The 25,528-nt window shown below is 38.2% G+C and overlaps 1 protein-coding gene and 1 non-coding gene across 2 annotated transcripts; both read left to right on the top strand.

Moving 5' to 3' along the window:
- The first annotated feature begins 1,948 nt into the window (after window positions 1-1,948).
- LOC141690086 (transcription initiation factor IIB-2) lies at window positions 1,949-6,777 on the top strand. Its single transcript, XM_074494693.1, has 7 exons — window positions 1,949-2,421; window positions 3,804-3,828; window positions 4,444-4,573; window positions 4,664-4,794; window positions 4,922-5,010; window positions 5,960-6,036; window positions 6,350-6,777. The coding sequence occupies exons 1-7, from the start codon at window positions 2,069-2,071 to the stop codon at window positions 6,481-6,483; spliced, it is 939 nt and encodes a 312-aa protein (XP_074350794.1). The 5' UTR covers window positions 1,949-2,068; the 3' UTR covers window positions 6,484-6,777.
- A 12,520-nt stretch (window positions 6,778-19,297) lies between these two features.
- LOC141694195 (small nucleolar RNA R71) lies at window positions 19,298-19,404 on the top strand. Its single transcript, XR_012563520.1, has one exon. It is a non-coding gene; the product is annotated as a small nucleolar RNA R71 (small nucleolar RNA).
- The last annotated feature ends 6,124 nt before the right edge of the window (window positions 19,405-25,528 follow it).

Raw genomic sequence — 25,528 nt, 5'->3', positions numbered from 1 at the left:
TATATTTTTCCGCTAAAACAAACACGAGAGTATATATTTGCCCGTCGCTAAATTAACACAGAGTCATTTGTTAACTTTATTTAAGTAATAATTTATAAAATAAAAAATTTGGAAAAACAATTTTTTTACGATCACATTATAATGGGGACGTTTTATATCTTGATAAATTAATAAATTTTATTAAAATAATATTTTTTCGGATTAGAACTATTATTTAAAAAAAGTTTGATGTATTAGATCGATCGGGGGATGGGCTAACATAAAACTTGGCCCACTAAGAAATAAAATGCAGCCTCCTATGGTTTCATATTTGGGCTCACTCTGAGACGGGGTGTTGGAAATGAAGTTCAAAAACTGCAAAGAACGTCCATAACAATGTGAAATGTAATATAGCAAAAAAAAAAAACAATGTGAAACATCTTCTCACGTTCTAGAATTTTTTTTTGAATAATTTATATATATATTTTTATCATGGCCCCTGTTCGGTTTCAAGGATATTATTTTTTAATTTTACAAAACAGTACTCGATTTATACCATTATATTGTGGGCTGATCGAATTTATTACGAGAATAAAGGGTATGAGAATGTAAATAAATTCATATATCAAAATATGATACTCATCCCTTATAACTATATTGTTAAACTAAATTCATTATTTTGATTTTATGTTAACCGCAAACAAAAATACCTATTTTGTATACTTAAATTTTTAAGTGTTCAAATTAAAAACAAGAATTAAATCGACTTAAAATCTAGACAATGCTATCCTTTTTTTTCCTTTTTAAAATGATTTACAAACTTTTCCAAGAACAACGTTCTCAAATATACACGTACAATTGACAAATAATCTAAAAATAAATTGCTAATATTTGCATATATTAAAAAATGTATCATAACTTTTTTCTGAAAATAATTATATCTCATTCTACTCGAACTCATTTAACCAGATTCGACTCAGCACATTTAATATTTTAAAATCTGAAATTAATATACCCCTTAGTTAAACAATTCATGTTTGGCCAGAAATTTCAGCTCAAAAGACAGATTTACTCAATCCCGTGAAATTAAGCGAAATGAGTTTAATTAAAGATTTATGCTCGATTATGTGAAATTAAACATGTCAACTCACAAAAATCAATTATCCAAAATATAATATAGTCGCCTCCCTCCTCTGTCCTCTCTCCTAGGGTTTGTCAATTTTCAAGTAAATTGAGGGGATCTACGGGTTTTCTCCAGTGGAAAGCCCAATCCCTTCATTTTTTATTCTCGTTGATTTCTTTTCAATAAAATCCATTTTTTTGGGTATTTGTGTGTCTCTCAGTGTGTATCCGTCTCTCCTTTTGAAGTGTTTGTTATATTTTTGCTTAGTCATGTTTGTGTTAATCTGGCTACTTTGAAAATGATTTATGTGGTTTTGTGGGAGATCTGTTTTTCGTGCATTAAATTTGGGCTGGTGCCGATTATTACAAGAGCTTACTTTTCACAACCAAAATGTGTTCATCTTTTGAGATTTTTCAACTTCGGCTTGTCTATAGCTGGTTTTTGGCATGTAAATATCTTGGGTGCTTCTGAACATTGGGTTACAGGTGATGCGTATGTGAAGGTCATTTGTGATATTACTAGTTCCAGGATTTGTGCATGTATGATCGATCAGGAAGCCATTTTAATCTTTTTTCATTCAAAGAATCGTGAGATTCATGATGTTAAACAGTCTGAAAACATAAGCGACTATTTGCTTAGCTCGTTTATTTGTTTAATCCTGACTGTATTTTTTTGGATGGAAATTTTATTCCTATTGAAATTAAGTTATAATTTTGATTGATGCAATTTAACAAAAATATTTTGTCAAAAAAAAAAAACGTGTCTAACTCAGTTTGCCTCAATTACGGTGCTCGAAACTGGGCCCGAATTAGCAACCTAAAAGGCAGTTTATTTAGTAGCAAAAAGCCCACGCGATTATCCTCCTCGACGTCTATATATATTACCCCCAAAAATATCCCAACAAACACAAGTTCCCCAAATTCACCTGCACAAAATCAAAACAATCCTCTAAATTTTCAATCCTCAATGGCCGACGCATATTGCTCCGATTGCAAGAAAAACACCGAGGTCGTATTCGATCACTCGGCCGGTGACACAGTGTGTTCCGAGTGCGGACTCGTTCTCGAGTCTCATTCAATTGACGAGACATCCGAGTGGCGCACTTTCGCCAACGAGTCGGGTGATAATGACCCGGTCCGTGTTGGAGGTCCGACTAATCCGTTGCTTGCTGATGGTGGATTGTCTACTGTGATTTCTAAACCTAATGGTGTTACTAGTGATTTTCTCACCACTTCTCTCGGCCGCTGGCAGAATCGGGGATCCAATCCGGATCGCTCGCTTATTTTGGCGTTCAAAACTATTGCTACTATGTCGGATAGGTTGTTGATTTTGATTTGCTTGCGTAACTTTGTGTTTTCGAGTTTTCGTGTTTTATAGAGTCTATTATGTGTGTGTGTATGTATAGGATGTGCAATATGTGTGTGTGTGTGTTACTATATATGTTTGTTGTTTGGATCGGTAATTTGATATGTATGGATATTTTTGGATTTCGTTTATCTGAGCTGAGATTGTCGTTTTGTGTTGAGTTGTGAATGCTGGATTAGTAAATGATCGCTGATGAGGTGTTGGAATTATAAAGGGAAGTATTACGTGAATTGCTTGTTTTTGTATGTACCGTGTTGAATTTGTCATGTTTTGTATGAGCGAATTGAATGATCCTTGTCATTTCGTGTTTTGAATGATCTTGCATGACGTGTGAATAAATTGGCGGGGAGTGTAGAGTCTGTAAAAACTTGGCAGAGGAGGTTTTGTTTTTGGATTCTTTTATGTTTGAAGAATGTTATGATTGATTAGTTTGGTTAAATTTGAAGTAGAGTCTTAGTATAAATTGGTCTAATATGGTATTTTCAGTTGTGGCAATTTTTCGGTTCTAGTGATTGTATGCACAATGTTGCTTCAGTTTCCAGAATTAATTATTAAGAAAGATATGTAGCAATTTTTCTAGTCAATCCAAGCTTGAATATTACATTTTATCCTTTAAGATATTCGGTCTACTATGTGGTCAAATATAGAAGTACAAGCAAACCGCCTTTTTAGGGGTGAGCAAATCCGAAATGAAACCTAGTAACTACTTTATCTCGCACGCACATTTATTTTCGGTTCTTCCTCTCTCTCTATAAATTATTAATCTATAGACAAACCTTTTACATTTTTACCACTATGTGATTCCTCCCTCCTGTTTGTTTCTCCTAACAAGTTATAGATAATATTGAACATTTATTGGAAGATGGATATGCATTGTGCATTGGATTTACTATGTACTAAATTTATATTCCTATTAGGTATGAGTTATTCTGGGGGTTGGAGTGCTAACGTAGCTCATAAGTTTTAATTAATGTTATAGTCTTTTTTCTTCTTTTCCGATTCTTTAGGAGGCAGCTGGAAGTATGTGCATTCTTTCAGTTTGTGGAAGTTAAATTGATACTCTTATTAGTATGCGCGTCAACATGTTGCTCTCAAATTTTATGTTTGATAAAATGTCACGGCATTTGGTGTTTTGACCTTTTCCGTATCTTTCACCACAAGTCAGAAATTGTTGAGAAACGACTTGTATGGGTTTTGAACATCAAAGAATTTTGTTTAGTACCTGATACAACTAATTGTACAATGTCTTGTATCCCTCTTATAATATTCCCCATGGTTTCTATATGTCATCAGAGTTCGAAATTTATAAATGCTAATTCAGCTTTTTTCGTTACAGGTTGGGCCTTGTTGCGACCATTAAGGTATGCTTGTGTTTCAACATTGACGTCTTTGATTGTGCAAATATTTAGGCATTGTACAAGTTAAATTTGGATTGAAAATATTAATATTGGATTGTTTGGGTTATTATTGTCATAAATTTTACCTAAGCCAAACTATGTTTGTAAAATCTAATAGCTTCTCTGGTAATGTCATTTTCATTTTTTGATTATTTTAATTTTGAAATATATATCTAAGCAATAAGAACATCTTTATTAAATGTTTCCCTCATTTTTTCTCGCTTAAATTGTATATCTTGTTTTTATTTTTTTTATGTTTTCTCCTGCAATTTATTTTTGGAACTTCGGATAATGATGTTGATCAAAAATTGGTTCCCGTGCTCGCTGGTTCTTCCCCCAATTCTAGTATATCATTTCACATGGTTCTCATCCTAATCATATTGATGTAATGAAGCTAAAAGTTAACATCATAATTCATATGATTGCAGCTTCCTCCTTCCAATCCGTGTCTTTAAATGTTGAGTTGATAAACAAATGCTTTATTGTTGCAGTATAAATGTGTATGCACAAGTTTTTGATAAGCGCCTGGCCTTGATTGATTCTGTTTCTTGTTTATGATTTATCCATTGTATATGTAAGGATCGGGCTAATGAGATTTACAAGAAGGTAGAAGATCAGAAATCTAGTCGAGGAAGAAACCAGGACGCAATATTGGCTGCATGCCTGTATATCGCTTGTAGGCAAGAAGACAAGCCACGTACTGTTAAGGGTACAATCTAAGATCGTTTTTCAATAATATGGATGCATCTTGTTTTATCTGTGCAAATGATCTTTCCTAAGCCTGTGGATTTCAAACTAGAAATTTGCTCTGTTGCCAATGGAGCGTCAAAGAAGGAAATTGGCCGAGCAAAGGAATACATAGTGAAGCAACTTGAGCTGGAAAAGGGTCAGTCAGTGGAGATGGGAACAATACATGCTGGGGATTTTATGGTGAGCTTTCTTTAAAATAAGTTTTGGTATCTGGTTGGTCACAATATTAGTCTGTCACTTTCATAGTTTTATAATGGAGTTTTATTGGTTCTTGCTCTGCTTCAATTGACATGCTTCTGTTCTGCAGAGGAGGTTTTGCTCAAATCTTGGTATGACAAATCAAACTGTTAAAGCTGCCCAAGAAGCAGTTCAAAAGTCTGAAGAATTTGATATAAGGTAGTTTCTTTATATGTTGTAATCTTGTTTCAGGCATTTACTGAATCAATTTTTTCATCTATCATCAAGTGTTCTGTGATGTGCAATTGATTATCCATATGATATTGCAGCAAGATTCTGGAACTGAGTTGCAGACTATATTAAATTGGGGGGGGGGGGTTGTAATATAGCCAGGACATACTAGAATCAGGGACAACAGTTTTTTGACTTGACGCAGTTATACTTCATGATAGAAAAGTAGTTAGTGTCAAGTATTAACAAGTATAGTGACACTGACGGGTTACAGGCTGTGAACCAAAAATTAGTGAACCCATACAATGACAATCTATGACATGGCAATCATATAATGAATTAATCTTTAAATGCAAGTGAAGTGAACAAGACTAGGAACTACTTTGATTAGGAACTCATATTTATCTAGGTGAGCTATCTGTCTTTGTGATCAATCACAGTTTCAGTTCATTTTCTAACATCTCTTTAGCAGACAATCTGCTCCAGTATTTGTTCGAGAAATTATTGTTGCTGTTTTTTTTCTGGAGATATACCTTCCTGAAACCATATATCAAGATATAATCTAGGCACATGAACTTATAAAACCATTGTTCTTCCCTTCACTTCTGCGATTATTATATGATCCAAGATTGCTTTTTTTTTTTATAGTAGCGGATTTTTGAGTTGCTCTCTGAACTTGAAACATTTAAGAGTAATGTTGCATCTCATCAGAATTGGCAAATTGTCATTATGAATAAACTCTTGACACTTGCTTGAGTATTAGAAATATAGTTTTTTTTGCAACTCATTAACTGGACCTAGAAGCTGCTTCCAGATAATCAAGCTAGATCTGGTCCTAGATGCTTATCCAATTGATTTTTAAGAAACTGCAAGCTAATCTTCCCCAAGTACTCTTGGCATCTTTTACTAAAATTATTGATCATTTTTTTTATTGTAGGAGGAGCCCTATATCAATTGCTGCAGCAGTTATTTATATTGTAACTCAGCTTTCAGACGAGAAGAAACCCCTGAAAGGTAACTTCTGCATAGTTGTGTATGAGTATGACCAAGCACCAACTTGGACTAGATACTTGGTGCATACTGATGTGTTTGATGGAAATTTCCCTATTAAAGAAATGGATTGATCTGTTCCATGATTTTGTTCAGCTTGATCTGTTCCATGATTTTGTTCAGCTAGAGTTTTTCTATATGGTGATTTTCACTGTATGGTTCAGGCCAGTGATATATTTACCTCTGCTTACACACTACTATGCTTGCATAACTCCTTTACGTGTCAAGCTGTTGTTACTCGATCTTTAGGAATATGAAAAATTCAATGTAAATGCAGATGTTTCGCTTGCAACTGGAGTTGCAGAAGGAACAATCAGAAATTCTTACAAGGATCTCTATCCTCATCTTGTGAAAATCATACCTAGCTGGTATGCCCAAGAAGAGGACCTCAAGAATCTCTGCAGTCCATAAAATGTTGAGCAGAGCACAATTGCGGGGAAAAAACAATCAATGTTGAGCAGAGCACAATTGCGGGGAAAAAAACAATCTCGAACTTGAGTTGGAGTTTTTTTTTTATAATAGTTATTTAATTTGGGGGTTGGAATGGAAATTTGATAACTATAGATGACCATTTTGGTGAACTCCTGTAGACGGTAGCAACGTGTCAAGACTAATTGTTAAAAATTTTAAACTTGTACATTTACAGTCTTGCTTTTAATTTGATTTACATTTTTCAATGCTTATTTCTTAGTTGACAATTTCCTTCATAAATTTTTAGACTTGTATATTTACAGTCTTGCTTTTAATTTGATTTACCTTCTTCAATTTAATGCTTCTTGACGATTTCTGTAATCTCCGACTCCGACGAAATTACTAAACATGAAAGTTTGTAAGATATAAAATGATGTCTCATACTTTTGAGCTGATTGCAGATGATAAGATTGAGTATTGTATGTTTTCTCAGTTATATAACAGGTTAAAATAGTTTCAAGCTTCTAGATTGAGGCTTCTGGAGTATGGACCGATTTTACGCTCGTGTTACTCTGTGGTTTTTCCGCTCATAAGTTTTCTTTTTGCTATTATATTCTTCTAACGAGAGTCGGCCGTCATTCATAACTATCATCCATCCTTCATCATCTCCTCCTTCCATCAAATTTATATCCGTTCCATTCATCCTCTAATCTCGTTTCCTCCATTTCTAAATCTTTAATTTCTATTATAATAGTTTTCAATAAAATCGAGATCTAAATCCTTTTGAGTGTGATTTTATTACCGTACCCATCTTTTTGGGTTGTTGATTGTCCCCAATTTTTAGGTGTATGTCTTGTTACGTTTTTGATTCGTTGTCATGTTGCATTAAAAATGATTTCTACGGTGTATTGGGAGATCTGGGCAACCCGCTTCAAATTTGGAATTGTGGTACTTATCGCAAGAGCTCACCTCGCACAACAAAGGATTGTTCAATATACGGGGCATATGTACCCCCAACCTCAGTTGGTGTAACTGATGGATATGAACACTGGTCTATCACCGGTCTTTTTATGTGCGCAGGTCAATTGTGATTATAATATTTTCAGTGATAGTGGTGTCGACTGGATTGCTCGAGAAACTTTTGTAATCATTTTTATTATCAAGAATATTTATATTCTATCTGTTAAGCAATTTGAAAACAAAACGGCTATTTGTTTAGCTCGGTTTTTATTTCACAATCAGGTTGTAGTTGTCAGTTTGGGGGTTTGTCCCGACTGTGTTCTTATGTTTTATGTTCAATAAAATCTTATTGTTCGTCAAAAAAATAACCCATCAATTACCGAACAATCTAAGGGGGCGTTTGGAAACTTACATTTCATTTCAAATGAGATATTTCAAATGACAGGATTTGAGTTGTCATTTCAAATTCTCATGTTTATACTAATATTTTTATGTCCTAAATTTCAAATTAAATCTAAATCCAAATTCCCAAAAAGTTTATTTATGGGGTGTTTGGTTTATGGTTAATGTGTCTAGTTAACGGGAATCGGAACCTTAAACCCAAGTGATAGTGCTTGGATTATCAATTTAGTGGTGGGGAACGAGAACTCCATTCCCCCTTGGTGGGTAAATCAAACTCACCATACCCCTTAGGTTTCCATTTCATTCTCATTCCCATTAACCCCCATTCCCATATCCTCCAATCCCAATCCCATTCCCGATTCCCATTCCCATGGTGTATAGTTTCCCAAACGGGCCATAAACTATTTTCTCACAGATGAGAACTGACCAAAAGAATCGTCACTCTCCGGTCTTGTTTTAATTGCCAGTCTGTTACAAGAATGGAGGTTTGAATCAATCTACTATACAAAGCAATATAAATGTATTTCCCTAGCAACCCTGTTTTTGGCGTTGACCCACCTGCGATGTTGCACAGCCATCTTCTATATAGTAAGTCAATAACCCTTTCACGACAACAAAATCTAGATCAAACTCAACACTTTTCTGCTTTTTGAAAATCAATCTTATGGCTTCTTTTAATGATCACAATTACCTGTCCAGTGGAGAATCAAAGTCCCACGTTGTAGTTGTTACGGTACCTTTTCCTGCACAAAGCCATTTGAACCAACTTCTCTGGGGTATAATTAATTAACACTATACTATCCGCAATAATGAGACAGTTATATATATATATATATATATATATAATAATAATAATTAAGAAGAACAAGCAAATAAAACAAAATACGAAGACAAAACAACAAGATAAATTAGTAACTGAATTGACAAAGAGAGGATATAACACTTAACTCTAACAGAAACTTTATCAAAACTGAAATCTGAAAGAACTATGAATAGCTGAGGCGCCTAACCTTCGAGAAGTCTATACTGTTCTTGGAGAGATTACTACCCTACTTACGCTGTGTTGGGTTACAGCAATATAACTTTCAGGATACAACAACTCAGAGTACTTCGTCCACAGATACGTAGCACTCAATAGCGACCTGTACCTCAGTTCGTCCAGAAAACCTATGTCATATTATGTATGTTTGTAGGAGAAAAAGAGAGAGAACGTAGCTAGGGTTTTCACAAGTCTGTGTTAACAGTCTGTATATTCCACACGTTTGTTTAGTATATATATATATATAAATATATAACCCAAAACGTAACTGAATATAATACATTAATTAAAATAAATATTCAGACTTATATTGCATTTAATGAATATTTCCAGAAACGTAACAGTCGGTATCAGGATTTCGCCCATCAGGATTTGCACTTAGCATCAATGGATAATGCACTCAGCAAATCCATTAATGGATAATCCACAATGTGCATCAACGGATAATCCACATTATGCATTAACGGATAATCCACATAGAGCTTCAACGGATAATCCACATTGAGTTTCAACGGATAATCCTCACTATTCTTCAGATTCAATATTCATATTAAAACAATATAATAAGTCTAGTAAATATTTTAATTAAATATTTCAAACTTCTAACTTCAACTCAATTTTTTTTATGGATTACACTAAGAAAATGACTTAGATCCAAACATGAAAGTTTAAGTCCTCATTACAAGAAACAACTCCCAACAATTAGTTTTGGGAAATTACATCAAGCACATGTCTAAAACATGCCTCAAACTTTCCATTTTCTAACAATCCCCCACAAATTCATACAGAAATGCATATCAGATTTTATCATGACTTGCTTTTCAGAGTCGGTACCCTTCCAGGTTTGAACCCTCTTAAGTCCTCTACTTCGATGGCTACCAGATATAGATGGAATGTTTCACCTTGAATCTTTATCCGTTTGGTGTAACCACACTCCATAGACAACGACAAGTCAAAAGGCTATGGTGCAGATCTACGGCTTTGATACGTTATGGTCTTGTCTCGATCCTATTCGTCGAATGCTTCAAGGAATAACCATTTCCTCTAATTGCGACCTCACAATTGCATTCGCTTAGCTGGGCATCTCCATAGATGTACTGCCAACATCTCGTCTTATGGCTTGACCCCAATCAGAGTTTACAAATCCTGACACAGTGTTTGGTTCATCAGAATTTATCAAATCCTGATCCAAAACTATTACAATCAGAGTTTGTTAAAACTCTTGCTAACTAGCAGTTCAACCTCTTAAGGTTTACAGGGGATAGACTCAGATACATAAGTATCTAAAAGTATATGTTAGAGGTACTACCAATTCATCCTCACAACTTGTTATTACCACATTGAATACACTTCGAGGGATCTCCTCTCGGGTATATTGGGTTCATGTTGTTGATAAATTATGATGGGTTATTAGCCCCATGTTAGGGCGAAAACACGCGCTAATATTCACGCAAGTATACGCGTTCGCAAGTAATATAGAATATTTTCTAGTTCGTTCCCTCAGAAACTCAGACTAAATTATTGTCTAATTAAACTCACTCACCAATGTATGATTACTTCTCAATGTTAAGACACTAACACTTAAAATTGTTGATTAAATATTAACTATAATTAACTACTTAATTAATCACTTAACTAACACTTCAATTTATCAATAATAAAACACTCATGAGATCACAACTTTATTATTACTTCCTTCTATAGCCATTGTTATTACCTTTAGCATGTGACATTGATGATATTAATCGAATAACACGAAACTGATAAAAGCCAACTTTCATTGTACTAATACCATTCTACCAAGCATCCACAATTAAGATAGAAGTTGAATAGTCATCAATTATGTTGAGTTCCTATATGTCTACAGAAATTGACAACACAACGATTTAAGCACAAGTTATTCCTTTTGATTACATAGGGCAAATAAAACTGTTAGAGTTACCCACTAATCATGCACAACGTACATGAACCTATGCTAGCATGGCAAGTTCTAAATCTCAAGATCCACCGTCGCTTCACAAGAGATTAACACCCTATCTTATATGTTCGCGACGCACATAAGACGAATACGCACAACCAATACTAGATATCATGCAATCATCACACACTAAAGTATTAAATGATTAACTAAAGAATTCCATAATAAATCCGTTGCAACCCCATGATCACGATTAGCCCATAATAGAACTTATCGTCATCATGGGTTCATACGAAATCATGATAAACAAACACAAGAAAATAATAAGTAAACTAATTATATTAAAACAGAGTACGTCACAAGAGTAAATAAGTTCAAAGCAAGAAAACTAGCATCCAACATTATAACGAAACAAGAATCACAAGAAGATATGCTTCCTCTTCGTTGCGGTTTGCTAAATCGGTCTTCTTCCTTATCTCCTTCGCTTCTTGCGTAAAAACACAATCTTCTTTTAATCCACACTTGTGAAAACGTCTCAAATCTACTTATATAATAGTCCCATAAAACTCAGATTACATAGAAGTGAAAACCAAACAGAAGTAGAAGTCCTAAAACAATTTGCCTTTTTTCCCGACCCTGCGCGGCCGCTCAGTATAGCTGAGCGGGCGCTCAGCTTGCTGCGCGGCCGCTCAGCAATGCTGAGCGGGCGCTCAGACCTCTTCTGGAAAAAATCTGATTTTGCTCCGTTTCTTCGCCGTAATCTGCCCGTTTCTTTCCTCTCGCAATGGTGAACACATGCCAAGGCTTATTCTTGATGATTCCTCCCCCGAAATGCAACTAAAACCCTGAAATGCATAAACACTAGAAAAACGCATCAAATACACAAAATACTTGATTTCAAGACACCAATTTAAGCCATTTTAAGACGTTCTAAGTGGTATAAAATGCCACTTATCACACCCCCAAACTTAAATCGATGCTTGCCCTCAAGCGTCACAGACTCAAAAACAAATAAAAACATGTATGAATGCAATCTATATGAAAATGCAGCGATCCCCCTTACTACAATTAACCAACCAAATTGCCACATCTCAACGAATGCAGTTAGACAACTAAAGATCAATAAACTCATACAAACGAACATACAGCCAAAAACGTGGTGTGTGCAAATGCTTAACAGACATGCTTCGGAACTAGACCAATTACTATGACTAGACTATCCTCAAGGCAATCCTACGATTATACAAAGAATAAAAAAATTCTAGGCACAAAGTGATATACAACACTACAAGAACTCTGGAGCTTATTACGGAATCGTGCTTTTTATTTATAACTCAAATGCTTATTTGACCGTGCAATGAGTGAGGTCCACAAAAGACTTATACAATGGTATCCATGTAACGAGCGTTAGGTTAGCGGATCCCAGACTCTAAAAGACTTAGGTCACTAGGCACAAAGTCCCCTAAAAACTTAATAACTCGAATACCAAAGAGCACACTCTTGATCAATTATGCATAAACTAATTTTTTTTTTTTAATAACTTCTGAGCAAGTGCGTTTCGCTCCTTCTTGCTCAACCCTAGACTACTCGCACCATATGCGAGCCGGCTACTAGCCATTTGACGCCTAGCCACAACTAGCAACAACTTCCATATTTTTTTCTCCAATTTTTTTTTCTTTTTCATGCCTTTATCACTAAGAACCTATAATCGAATTCTAAGCATAATAAGTAGATTGACCTTGAAAACAACCAAATCATAACAACAATCTAGCCCTTACGCATTCTCTAAGACTTAGTGGACTTACAATTGTTTCTAGCATGCATATCAACCTACACGACTTAAACTTTAATGCTATCACTACACTCGCATCAATATCACAATTCAATCGATAAATCATTACAAAAGGGATCATGGTAAATGCATGAGCTACATGACATTCATAACAAAAAAAAAACTATATGGCATAAATTATGCAACTATATGAACTAAACTATCATGAATATGCAACTATATGACACACACACAATATTCCTTAACTACCACCCCCAAACTAAAAATCTTCACTGTCCTCAGTGAAAGTAGTAGAAAGGAACACAGGGTATACCTACTCGGAGTCATCATCATCATCACCCTCAGTGGGTGGAGTATCAGGCGGCGGGTATGCAGATTCCTCACCAAAAACTGGCCACTGGATAGCAGCTCCAAGGCCTCGAAAAGCAGTCCCTAACGCAAGGATGAGCTCCTGAACAAACCTGCTCCGCGTCTCATACATGGCATCCATCCGCCGTGAAAGCCTCCTATACTGGGCATCAACCATCCCAGCACCCTCCTGAGCTCTCGAAAAACCAGCCTCATCACGCCCTGGCCTAGCCATAGTAGCACCTCGTGCTGGACGCCCTCCTGGAAGACGATAACCCAGCCCATGCTCCTCAGGCTCACCACCGGTCCACTCCTGCATCCCATTCAGAGTGCCAGAATCAATCGGAACTGCTGGCAACTGCAACTGCTCATGAGCCGGCCAGTTCACTCCCACTGCTCGGCATAGCTTCGTAACCGTAGATGCATAAGGGATGTTCATATGCTTCGCTCCCCTCAAAAACTTCAGAATTCCTTGGTAGATAAACTCACCAAGGTCCACATAGTATTCCTCATTCAGAATTCCCCACAACAACTGTGCTCTCTCAACTGTGACCTCGTGTGCATGCGAAGAAGGCAAAATATTAGCATAAATAAATGCATTCCATGCATGGGCATACCTGTTCATGGCGATCGCCGGAAAGTGACGATACTCATTAGTGCCGGTCCTGCAGGTCCAAACTGTGCCCGGTCGACAGAGAGTCGCACAAATCAAATCCAAGTCAAAATCCTCAGCAGTCTTTTCATTCCAGTTCTCCTCCTCGGGCTTCCTCTCTCGCTGTCCAATCACACGGCGAATCGCCGCATGATGATAATCAACCGTCAGCCCACGGACCACAGAAAACCCATTCTTTTCGGCCTTCGCGTTCGCGTAGAACTCGTGAACAACGCTCATCGGTACCGCTTCGGGTGACTCACAAAAAGCTATCCACCCCTTCTCTGCAATCATGGGCAGCAACTCACCATCCCTCCCCGATGGTAAAAACCCCCTCTCCTTCAGAATCGGCTTCCCCAACAGCCTAGTGTACTCCTCCTCCGCGGCTCTGTCAGTTAACCGAGGCCTTGCAGCAGTACCCCTCGATGAATCAGCAGTAGGAACTGTGCTGCTGCTGTCAATAGTGCGTGCTCTCTTGGGTGCCATTGATTCGTGAATAAAAGTGTGTAAGAACTGATTTTTGATGTTTGTGAGAGGGTTTAAGTGTAGGAAGTTTTGTGGGAGATATGTAAGATAGGTGTATGTATATATAGGGTGTGGATTAGATTAGGGTTTGGGAATTAAGGGGTAAAATGATGGGGTAGTGGGAACAAATCGTGGGTTTATGGGCTAAAACTGTTTTTGTGTTTTTTTTTTCTCTAAACTGTAAAAAAATTCTGGTACTCGACCCCTGAGCGGTCGCTCAGCAAAGCTGAGCGGGCGCTCAGCTTGCTGCGCGGTCGCTCAGCAAAGCTGAGCGGGCGCTCAAGGGGTCACTGGAATTTTTTTTTTCAGCCCCTGTTTTCTGATTTTTTTTTTGTGTTTTTGGATAGGTTATTAACTTCTAAGGGTTCCTGTAACAACAATTCATGGGTTGCCTCCCACGCAGCGCTTCTTTTTCGTCATTAGCTTGACGTTTCGTACCCTTCTCAAGTAGTCAACAAAATGGCACTAACCACTTCTCGGTTTGCCATGTCCCCATAGTAGTGCTTCAACCGCTGACCGTTAACCTTGAATGCCTGGTCCGGATCATTCTCAAAAATTTCCACCGCTCCATGTGGAAACACAGTTTTGACAATAAAAGGTCCAGACCACCTTGATTTCAACTTCCCAGGAAAAAGTCGGAGCCGAGAGTTGAATAAAAGAACTTGTTGCCCTGGCACAAATAACTTAGGATGTAGCTTCCTATCGTGCCACCTCTTCACCTTCTCCTTATACATTTTGTTATTCTCGTACGCTTGAAGTCGAAATTCATCAAGTTCATTAAGCTGAAGCATTCTTTTCTTACCAGCTGCATCTAAATCCAGGTTCAACTTCTTCAATGCCTAGTAGGCCTTATGCTCAAGCTCCGCAGGTAGATGACATCCCTTACCGTACACCAACTGAAACGGTGACATCCCAAGTGGAGTTTTGTATGCTGTTCTGTAAGCCCAAACAGCTTCATCGAGCTTTAAAGACCAATCCTTCCTTGATGGACAAACAACCTTCTCTAGAATGCGCTTTATCTCTTTGTTAGACACTTCCGCTTGACCATTTGTTTGCGGATGATAGGCAGTAGCTACTCGATGATTCACATTATAACGCTGCATCATAGAAGTGAACTTACGGTTGCAAAAATGCGATCCTTCATCACTTATGATTACCCGAGGTGTTCCAAACCTTGTGAAAATTTGCTTATGAAGAAAATTTAGCACTACCTTTGCATCATTTGTCGGTAAAGCTTTAACTTCGACCCATTTTGAGACATAATCGACTGCCAGCAAGATGTACTGATTATTGCAAGACGAGATAAAAGGCCCCATGAAATCGATTCCCCACACATCAAAGACCTCGACTTCAAGCATCACATTTAATGTCATCTCATCCTTCCTTGACAAATTTCCCACTCTTTGGCAACGATCACACCTTAAAACAAACTGATGAGCATCCTTGAACAAAGTAGGCCAAAAAAAACCTGCTTGCAGAATACGAGCTGCCGTCTTCTCACCACCATAGTGTCCACCATAAACCGTGGAATGGCAGTCTCGTAATATCCCCTCCGTCTCACAGAACGGGATACATCTCCTGATGATCTGGTCAGCTCCCTGTCTAAACAAATATGGTTCATCCCACATATACCACTTCACCTCATGCAGAAACTTCTTCTTTTGAGCGGATGTCAAATTAGGAGGCATTATATTGCTGACGAGATAGTTTATAATATCTGCAAACCATGGTTCTTCCTCCTGAATTGCAAACAACTGCTCATCTGGAAAAGATTCATTGATTAACGTCCTATCCTGTGAAGTAGAATCGGGATTCTCCAATCTAGAGAGATGATCAGCTACTTGATTCTCAGTACCTTTTCAATCTTTGATCTCTAACTCAAATTCCTGAAGTAAAAGCACCCAACGAATGAGTCTCGGCTTCGAATCCTTCTTGGAAACTAGATAGCGAATAACTGCATGATCAGTGAATACTGTTACTTTTGTACCAAGTAGATATGATCGAAATTTCTTAAAACCAAAGACTATAGCCAAAAGCTCCTTCTCAGTAGTGGTGTAGTTCAATTGGGCACCATTTAAAGTCTTACTCGCATAGTAGACCACATGGAAGAGGTTTTTCTTGCGCTGTCCCAGAACTGCACCTACCGTATAATCACTCGCATCACACATCATCTCAAACGGTTCTGTCCAATCTGGTGCTGTAATAACTGGTGCAGTGATCAAACTCTTCTTGAGAGTCTCGAATGCTGCCAAACATTCATCATCAAATTTGAAAGGCACATCTTTCTCAAGCATATTGCACAACGGCTTAGATATCTTTGAAAAGTCTTTGATGAATCGCCGATAAAAACCCGCATGACCAAGAAAACTACGGATTCCTTTCACAGAATTAGGTGGGGGAAGATTTTTAATGACTCCCACCTTGGCCTTGTCCACCTCCAGACCCTTGCTAGAGACCTTATGCCCAAGGATAATGCCTTCACGCACCATAAAATGACATTTCTCCCAATTGAGCACCAAATTAGTTTCCACGCATCTTTTGAGTACGGTGCGCAGATTATTCAAACATTCATCATATGAGTGTCCAAAGACGGAAAAGTCATCCATGAACACTTCGACGTTATTTCCAATCATGTCAGAGAATATAGCCATCATACATCTCTGAAAAGTGGCCGGGGCACCACATAACCCAAACGAAACTCTGCGAAAAGCAAACGTGCCAAATGGACAAGTGAAGGTAGTCTTTTCCTGATCCTCTGGTGTAATACAAATCTGATTATACCCGGAATAACCATCCAGAAGACAGAAATACTCATGACCCGCCAATCTGTCAAGCATCTGATCAATAAATGGAAGAGGGAAGTGATCCTTCCTTGTGGCTTTGTTCAATTTTCTATAATCCATGCATACTCTCCATCCTGTAACTGTTCGAGTAGGGATGAACTCATTCTTTTCATTTGCGACCACAGTGATACCTCCTTTCTTAGGTACACATTGTACGGGGCTCACCCACGAGCTGTCAGAAATAGGATAAATGATGCCTGCATCCAGCCATTTCAGAATTTCTTTCTTCACCACTTCCTTCATGATGGTATTCAGTCTTCGCTGCCGTTCCACAGTTGGCTTACTACCTTCCTCTAGCAGAATTTTATGCATACAATATGAAGGACTTATCACCTTGATGTCTGCTATGGTCCATCCTATAGCCGATTTGAATTCTCTCAAAATCCTTAAGAGCTTGTCTTCCTCACTACCTGAAAGGTCAGATGAAATAATAACAGGTAACGTAGATGAATCACCTAAAAAAGCATACCTCAAGTGTTCAGGTAATGGCTTGAGCTCCAAGGTAGGTGCTTCCTCTATTGATGGTTTGAGCTTCCCTTCAGCATTCTTAAGGTCAGAAGTACCAAGAGATTCAAATGGCATGTCCAGCTTTCGCTTCCAGGGAGAAGCGTTCAGATATTGTAATTGCTCGTTGCCATCTTCATCATCGCTGTCAAAATCCCCCACTAAGGCCTTTTCCAATGCATCAGTCATTAGCATGTGATCGAGTTCCGAAGTAACCGCAGAATCAATCACATCCAATTTTAAGCACTCCTCATCTTCTGTAGGGAATTTCATTGCCTTGAATACGTTTAAGGTCACATCCTGATCTTGGACCCGCATAGTAAGTTCACCTTTTTGCACATCTATCAAGGTACGGCCAGTAGCCAAGAAAGGCCTTCCCAAAATTATGGGAATCTTCTTATCTTCCTCAAAATCCAGAATAACAAAATCTGCAGGAAAGAAGAGCTTATCCACCTTGATGAGCACATCCTCAATTATGCCCCTTGGGTAAGTAATGGAACGGTCAGCCAATTGTAGCGACATGTATGTGGGTTTTGGATCAGGCAGATCCAGCTTTTTAAAGATCGACAACGGCATCAGATTAATGCTTGCTCCTAAATCACAAAGGCACTTGTCAAAAGTCAGATTGCCAATGGTGCAAGGAATGGTGAAGCTTCCTGGATCTTTCAGTTTTGGTGGTAACTTTTGCTGCAGAACAGTGCTGCATTCTTCCGTGAGAGCAACGGTTTCAAGGTCATCCAGTTTCACCTTCCTTGAAAGAATAGTCTTCATAAACTTCGCATAACTAGGCATTTGTTCCAGAGCCTCAGCGAAAGGTATATTGATGTGAAGTTTCTTGAACACCTCCAGAAACTTCCCGAACTGTCTATCCAGCTTTTGTTGCTGCAATCTCTTAGGAAAAGGTGGTGGAGGATAGAGCTGTTTCTCCCCTGTATTAGCCTCAGGCAGAGTGTGTTCAACAGTAGTCTTCCTTGGTTCCGTCGCTTTCTCCTTTTGCTTAGATTCTTCATCTCTAATTTCAGCTTCTACTTCTTTTGCCTTTTCAGCATCAGCCACTTTTCCAGACCTTAAGGTAATAGCCTTGACTTGCTCTTTAGCTTCCTTCCTGCCTGGTACTTCCGTGTCACTGGGAAGAGTGCCAGGTTGACGATTGAGCACTGCATTGGCTAATTGACCAATTTGATTTTCTAAGGTCTTGATAGAAACCGCCTGACTCTTGCACAACAGCTTAAGTTCCTCAAAATCAGCACTAGTAGGTGCAGCTGTACTTCCCTGTTGAGGATATGATTGCCTTGTAGCATACTGCTGTGGTTGCTGGAATCCAGGTGGGTTAAACTGTTTACTCACTCCTTGCTGATATGGTGGCTGAATAGCATTCTGATTATTCCCCCAGCTGAAATTTGGATGATTTCTGTTGTTAGGATGATAGGTCGCTGGCACAGGCTGCTGTTGTCGCTGATAATTATTCACATACTGAACAGATTCGTTGACAAGAGAACACTGATCCGTAGCATGAGAACCTGCACAAAGCTCACATACCATAGCTATTTGATTAACTCCATATGTAGCCAGAGAATCAACCTTCATTGATAGCGCTTGGAGCTGGGCTGCAATAGCGGTGGCTGCATCAACTTCCAGAATACCTGCTACCTTGCCTGACGTCATCCTCTGAGTTGGGTTTTGATGCTCATTTGCAGCCATCGTCTCTATAAGATTATACGCCTCAGTATAGCTTTTAGCCCATAAGGCGCCTCCAGCTGCTGCATCGAGCATGGACCGAGATTGGGCCCCCAGACCATTATAGAAACCAGTGATCACCATCCAATCCGGCATTCCATGATGTGGACATTTTCTCAACATTTCCTTGTAGCGTTCCCAAGCCTCGCACATAGATTCTGTAGGTTGCTGCGCAAACTGAGTAAGAGCACTCCTCATAGCAACAGTCTTTGCCATCAGATAAAACTTCACCAGAAACTTTTGCACAAGATCTTGCCACGTAGTGATGGACCCAGCTGGTTCAGAATGTAACCAGTCTTCAGCCTTGTCCCTCAGTGAGAATGGGAAAAGCCTCAACTTGATAGCCTCATCAGTCACGCCATTATACTTAAAAGTGCTACAGATCTCGACAAAATTCCTTATGTGCATGTTGGGGTCTTCAGTTGCCGCTCCTCCAAAAGAAACAGAATTCTGCACCATCTGAATAGTGCCCGGCTTAATTTCAAAAGTGTTAGCTTGAATAGCCGGATGAAGGATGCTTGACTGAATGTCATCAATTTTAGGCCGAGAAAAATCCATAAGAGCTGGATCAGCTTGAACAATACGATCTCCCATGTTCACTGGTTCTTTCTGCTCAGTTCCTGAATCCGAATCCTCAAAATCTAACTTCTCCGGAATATCAAGAACTTCGTCTGCTCTTCAGCTGTATCTAAAGTCCTCTTGCGAGCACGAGAACGAGTTTGCATAAACGCTTGCTAAAGTACCTGAAACACAACCGGAAAAAATAAGTAACTACTACGTCCTAATCACTGAGTCCTAATGACCAATGATGGTAAGTACATAAACTAAACAAATACGCCGAGTCCCCGGCAGCGGCGCCAAAAACTTGTTAGGGCGAAAACACGCGCTAATATTCACGCAAGTATACGTGTTCGCAAGTAATATAGAATATTTTCTAGTTCGTTCCCTCAGAGACTCAGACTAAATTATTGTCTAATTAAACTCACTCACCAATGTATGATTACTTCTCAATGTTAAGACACTAACACTTAAAATTGTTGATTAAATATTAACTATAATTAACTACTTAATTAATCACTTAACTAACACTTCAATTTATCAATAATAAAACACTCATGAGATCACAACTTCATTATTACTTCCTTCTATAGCCATTGTTATTACCTTTAGCATGTGACATTGATGATATTAATCGAATAACACGAAACTGATAAAAGCCAACTTTCATTGTACTAATACCATTCTACCAAGCATCCACAATTAAGATGGAAGTTGAATAGTCATCAATTATGTTGCGTTCCTATATGTCTACAGAAATTGACAACACAACGATTTAAGCACAAGTTATTCCTTTTGATTACATAGGGCAAATAAAACTGTTAGAGTTACCCACTAATCATGCACAACGTACATGAACCTATGCTAGCATGGCAAGTTCTAAATCTCAAGATCCACCGTCGCTTCACAAGAGATTAACACCCTATCTTATATGTTCGCGACGCACATAAGACGAATACGCACAACCAATACTAGATATCATGCAATCATCACACACTAAAGTATTAAACGATTAACTAAAGAATTCCATAATAAATCCGTTGCAACCCCATGATCACGATTAGCCCATAATAGAACTTATCGTCATCATGGGTTCATATGAAATCATGATAAACAAACACAAGAAAATAATAACTAAACTAATTATATTAAAACAGAGTATGTCACAAGAGTAAATAAGTTCAAAGCAAGAAAACTAGCATCCAACGTTACAACGAAACAAGAATCACAAGAAGATATGCTTCCTCTTCGTTGCGGTTTGCTAAATCGGTCTTCTTCCTTATCTCCTTCGCTTCTTGCGTAAAAACACAATCTTCTTTTAATCCACACTTGTGAAAACGTCTCAAATCTACTTATATAATAGTCCCATAAAACTCAGATTACATAGAAGTGGAAACCAAACAGAAGTAGAAGTCCTAAAATAATTTGCCTTTTTTCCCGACCCTGCGCGGCCGCTCAGCATAGCTGAGCGGGCGCTCAGCTTGCTGCGCGGCCGCTCATCAATGCTGAGCGGGCGCTTAGACCTCTTCTGGAAAAAATCTGATTTTGCTCCGTTTCTTCGCCGTAATCTGCCCGTTTCTTTCCTCTCGCAATGGTGAACACATGCCAAGGCTTATTCTTGATGATTCCTCCCCCGAAATGCAACTAAAACCCTGAAATGCATAAACACTAGAAAAACGCATCAAATACACAAAATACTTGATTTCAAGACACCAATTTAAGCCATTTTAAGACGTTCTAAGTGGTATAAAATGCCACTTATCACCCCATCCCCAACCTCAATTTAAGGACTACAACATGCTCAAGCCCTTTAGTCGGCGGATCAACTATATTATCCTAAGTTCCTATGAACTCTATAGCAATAATCCTATCAGAAAGAAGACCCTGATAGACTTTAGTCTAACTTGGATGTGTCTCTTTGTTTTAACATTATACTTTACACTTCTGACTTTGTCGATAGTTGTACGGATATCGCAATGAACAGAAATGGCAGGAAGCGGCTTGCTTACTACAGGTAACATACTCATGAGTCCATGTAACCATTCAGCCTCCATCCTCGTGGCATCAAGTGCACACAACTCAGCCTCAAAAGTAGACCGAGTAATCAAAGTCTGTCTAGAAGACTTCCAGGACACAGCTCCACCCGGAAGGGTAAACACATATTCAGTCACTCCATTGGTACCAGATTTCTTAGCCATCCAACTTGCATCACTGTACCCCTCGAGTACCCCCAGAAATCTCCGATAATGCAAGCCAAGAGGAATAGTTCCCTTGAGATATCTAAGAACTCTATCCAGTTCCTCACAGTGAATCTTGTTTGGAAAGCTTGTATTTCTAGCTAACTTAGACACGAATTAAGAAATATCTGGTCTAGTCACATTAACAAGATATTACAAACTCCCAATAATCTGAGAATAGCTTAACTGATACACAGGAACTCCTAAACTATTCTTGACTATGATAACTTTTAACTCATATGGTGTACTAGCGATTCTACAATTTGAATAACCGTACTTCTCATGTATAGATTTCTCTATTCAATGAGACTGTGATAATGTTATTCCATCAGTTGACTTAGTCAACTTGATCCCAAGAATTACACCAGCCTCACCCATATCCTTCATTTCAAAGTGCCTCTTCAAGAAACTTTTTGTCTCGTAAATAATTTCAATATTGGTTCCAACCAACATAATATCATCTATGTACAAGCACACAATCACACAATCATAACCTCTAACCTTATAGTAAACACACTTGTCACTTTCATTAACTAAAAACTTGAATTCTAAAACAGTTTCATCAAACTTTTTATGTCAGTCTATAGGAGCTTGTTTAAGGCCATAAATGGACTTGACTAGTCTACATACTTTCCTCTCATTATCAGAGGCAACAAATCCCTCAGGCTGATCCATATAAGTCTCTTCTTCAAGGTCACCATGAAGAAAAACTGTCTATACATCCATTTGATGGATGGTAAGACCATGTACGGAAGCCAATACAATAAGCATTCTGATTGTTGTCATTTGAGAAACAGGAGAATATGTATCAAAATAGTCAATGCCTTCCCTTTGCCTAAAGCCCTTAACAACTAGCCTAGCCTTGTACTAATCTATTGTGCCATCAGGGTTTAGCTTTCTCTTGAAGATCCGTTTACATCCAATAGTAGAACACCCAGGAGGGAGATCAACTAACTCCCATGTTCCGTTAGAAACTATTGAGTCAATTTCAGTATTTACAGCGCCTTTCCAATGCCTTGACTCTGGAGAATCCATGGCTTGACAAAAAGTTAAAGGCTCATCCTCGATATTGTAAGTGATGTAATCACTTCCAAAGTCCTTGACTACCTTTGCACGCTTACTCCTCCTGGGTTCCACTACTTCATTAGGAATAGAGCTACTACAGGATCCATCTCCACATTTGTTATCTTTTCCACATGATCATGAATAGAAATCGATGTGTGAGTGGGATCGTCCTCAGAATTACCCACAGGTACACTAGTCTTCATAGGGAATACTTCCTCAAAGAAAGTTGCATCATGAAACTCAACTATCGTATTCACCACAATACCATCTATGTCAGATTTTAATACTAAAAATCTCATAACAGTAGTGGTTTCAAGATAGCCCAAAAAGATAGAATTAACAATTTTCGGACCTAGTTTCTTTCTCTTGTGTTCAAGGACAAGCACCTTAGCAAGGCCCCACACACACGAAGATAACTCAAACTTGTCTTACGCTTTCTCCATAATTCATATGGTGTTTTGTCCATATGTTTCAGAGGGACTCTATTCAGAATATGGCAAGCCGTATTTAGAGCCTCTCCCCACATGTACTTAGGCAACCCAGAATTAATTAGCATATTGTTAGTTATGTTTTTAAAAGTTCTGTTCTTTCGCTCAGCCACCCCATTAGACTCAGGTGTGTATGGTGGAGTAACCTCATGAACTATACCATTCCTTGCGTAAAATTCATTAAACAAGGTACTCGTATACTCACTAACTCTATCAGACCTCAAATGTTTAAGTACTTTGCCAGTTTGTGTTTAAGCTTCATTTTTATACATAATGAATTTATCTAGTGCTTCATCCTTATATTTAAGCAAATAAACATAACAATATCTACTACAATCATCTATAAAGGTAATGAAATATCTACAGTGATCTTTAGTCAACACACCACCAAATTCACATATGTCTGAGTGTAGTAAATCTAACAAGTCTGAATCCCTAACAACATTATGAAAAGGTTTCCTTGTTTGTTTAACAGTTACACACACTTGACACTTAGATTTCTTATCAATGGCATGCTTTAGAATCAACTCTAAATTTTCTTCATATTCTTTAGAGCACCAAAATTTAAATGACCAAGTCGTAAGTGCCACAAATCAGATGATTCTACACAATTAACAAAAGGTTCAACACTATCATTAATAAAACCGTCTAATAAGGGTTCAACATTTATGAAAAACAAACCATCAGACAAATAACCCTTGCCAAAGAATGTACCAGTATGAGTAATAACTACTTTATTACATCTCAAAGAAAGTTCAAAGTCATTCTTAACTAAACAACTTGCACTTATAATATTTCAATGAATAGAGGGAACATGATGCACTCTAGTCAGAGATAGAATCCGCCCATAAGCAAAATTCAGGTCCATGTTTCCTATTCCAAGCACATGTGCATCACTCGCATTTCCCATGGTCACTGTCACTCCATGACTCTGTTGATAAGATACAAATAATCTAATATCAACACAAATATGTATATTAGCTCCAGTATCAATCAACCACTCATGTGACAGATAAGTGGAAAGTAATACAGGGTTGTAAGTAACATACCCGTCATCGGTTCCAAAGGCAACAACCTCACCAACGACCATGTTAGCTACATGACCACTTGTGGTTCCAAGTCCAAGCACAGTATTTGCTTGAGCTACCACAACATCTTTCTTAGCTTTCTTACTTGGACAGTCCTTGCTCCAATGACCAACCTATCCACAAGACCAACATGGTTTGTTTGCCTTTGGTTTCTTAGCCTTGTTCTTGTCAGGTTTAGTGTTAGCCTTCTTAGTGACTACCTTTCTTTTCTGTCCTACAGTCACTATATTAACTTTCGAGCTCCCATGTTCCACATGCATCACATGTCCCTGTTTGGACTTGTGTTGTTCCTGCACAGAGATGTCCAACATCAAGTTAGTCCAAGTGATCTCTCCTTTGTGTCTTTTTAGAGAGAGAGAAAACTCTTCCCAAGACTTGGGGAGCTTTTCAATCACAAACATAACTCAAAACTTCTCAGGCAAGACCATACCAGACTCACCTAAAGCATGAACCAACATCTCAAACTCATGAACCTGTTCAGTCATGGATTTTCCATCCACCAGCTTGAAATCGAGAAACCTAGCCACAAAATAGTTCTCAAGTCCTTGAGAATCAGTATTATGGGTTTGGTCCAGCTTATCCCATAAGACCTTATTAGTATATGAATATGATGAATAAACATCGAATAAGGTGTTCTCCAAGGCTGTCAATATGGCTACCCTAGCCACCCCATCCTTCTCAGCCCATAAAGTATAAGCCTTAAAAGATTCAGTCTTCTCTTGATCCAACACATGAGGATCATACTGTACCACTGGCCATAGACCCTTAACCGTTAACCAGAGCTTCATCTTTTTCTGCCAACGAGAAAAAGAAACTCCCCCACTGAATTTATTAGGCATACCCGATAAATCAATAGGCTGGGGAAAACGGTACATAGTCCAATCAATGG

The sequence above is a fragment of the Apium graveolens genome, chromosome 10 (genome assembly GCF_009905375.1).
Source record: "Apium graveolens cultivar Ventura chromosome 10, ASM990537v1, whole genome shotgun sequence".
Taxonomy (NCBI): domain Eukaryota; kingdom Viridiplantae; phylum Streptophyta; class Magnoliopsida; order Apiales; family Apiaceae; genus Apium; species Apium graveolens.
Note: the sequence above shows the minus strand (reverse complement) of the source record. Positions and strands in the feature narration are given on the sequence as shown.

Excerpts from the sequence above, each read along its gene's own strand:
- LOC141690086 (XM_074494693.1), top strand. The coding sequence starts at position 2,069 with ATGGCCGACGCATATTGCTCCGATTGCAAGAAAAACACCGAGGTCGTA. Across the intron at positions 3,829-4,443 it reads GCCTTGTTGCGACCATTAAG|GATCGGGCTAATGAGATTTA; the intron begins GTATGCTTGTGT and ends TGTATATGTAAG. Across the intron at positions 6,037-6,349 it reads CGAGAAGAAACCCCTGAAAG|ATGTTTCGCTTGCAACTGGA; the intron begins GTAACTTCTGCA and ends ATGTAAATGCAG.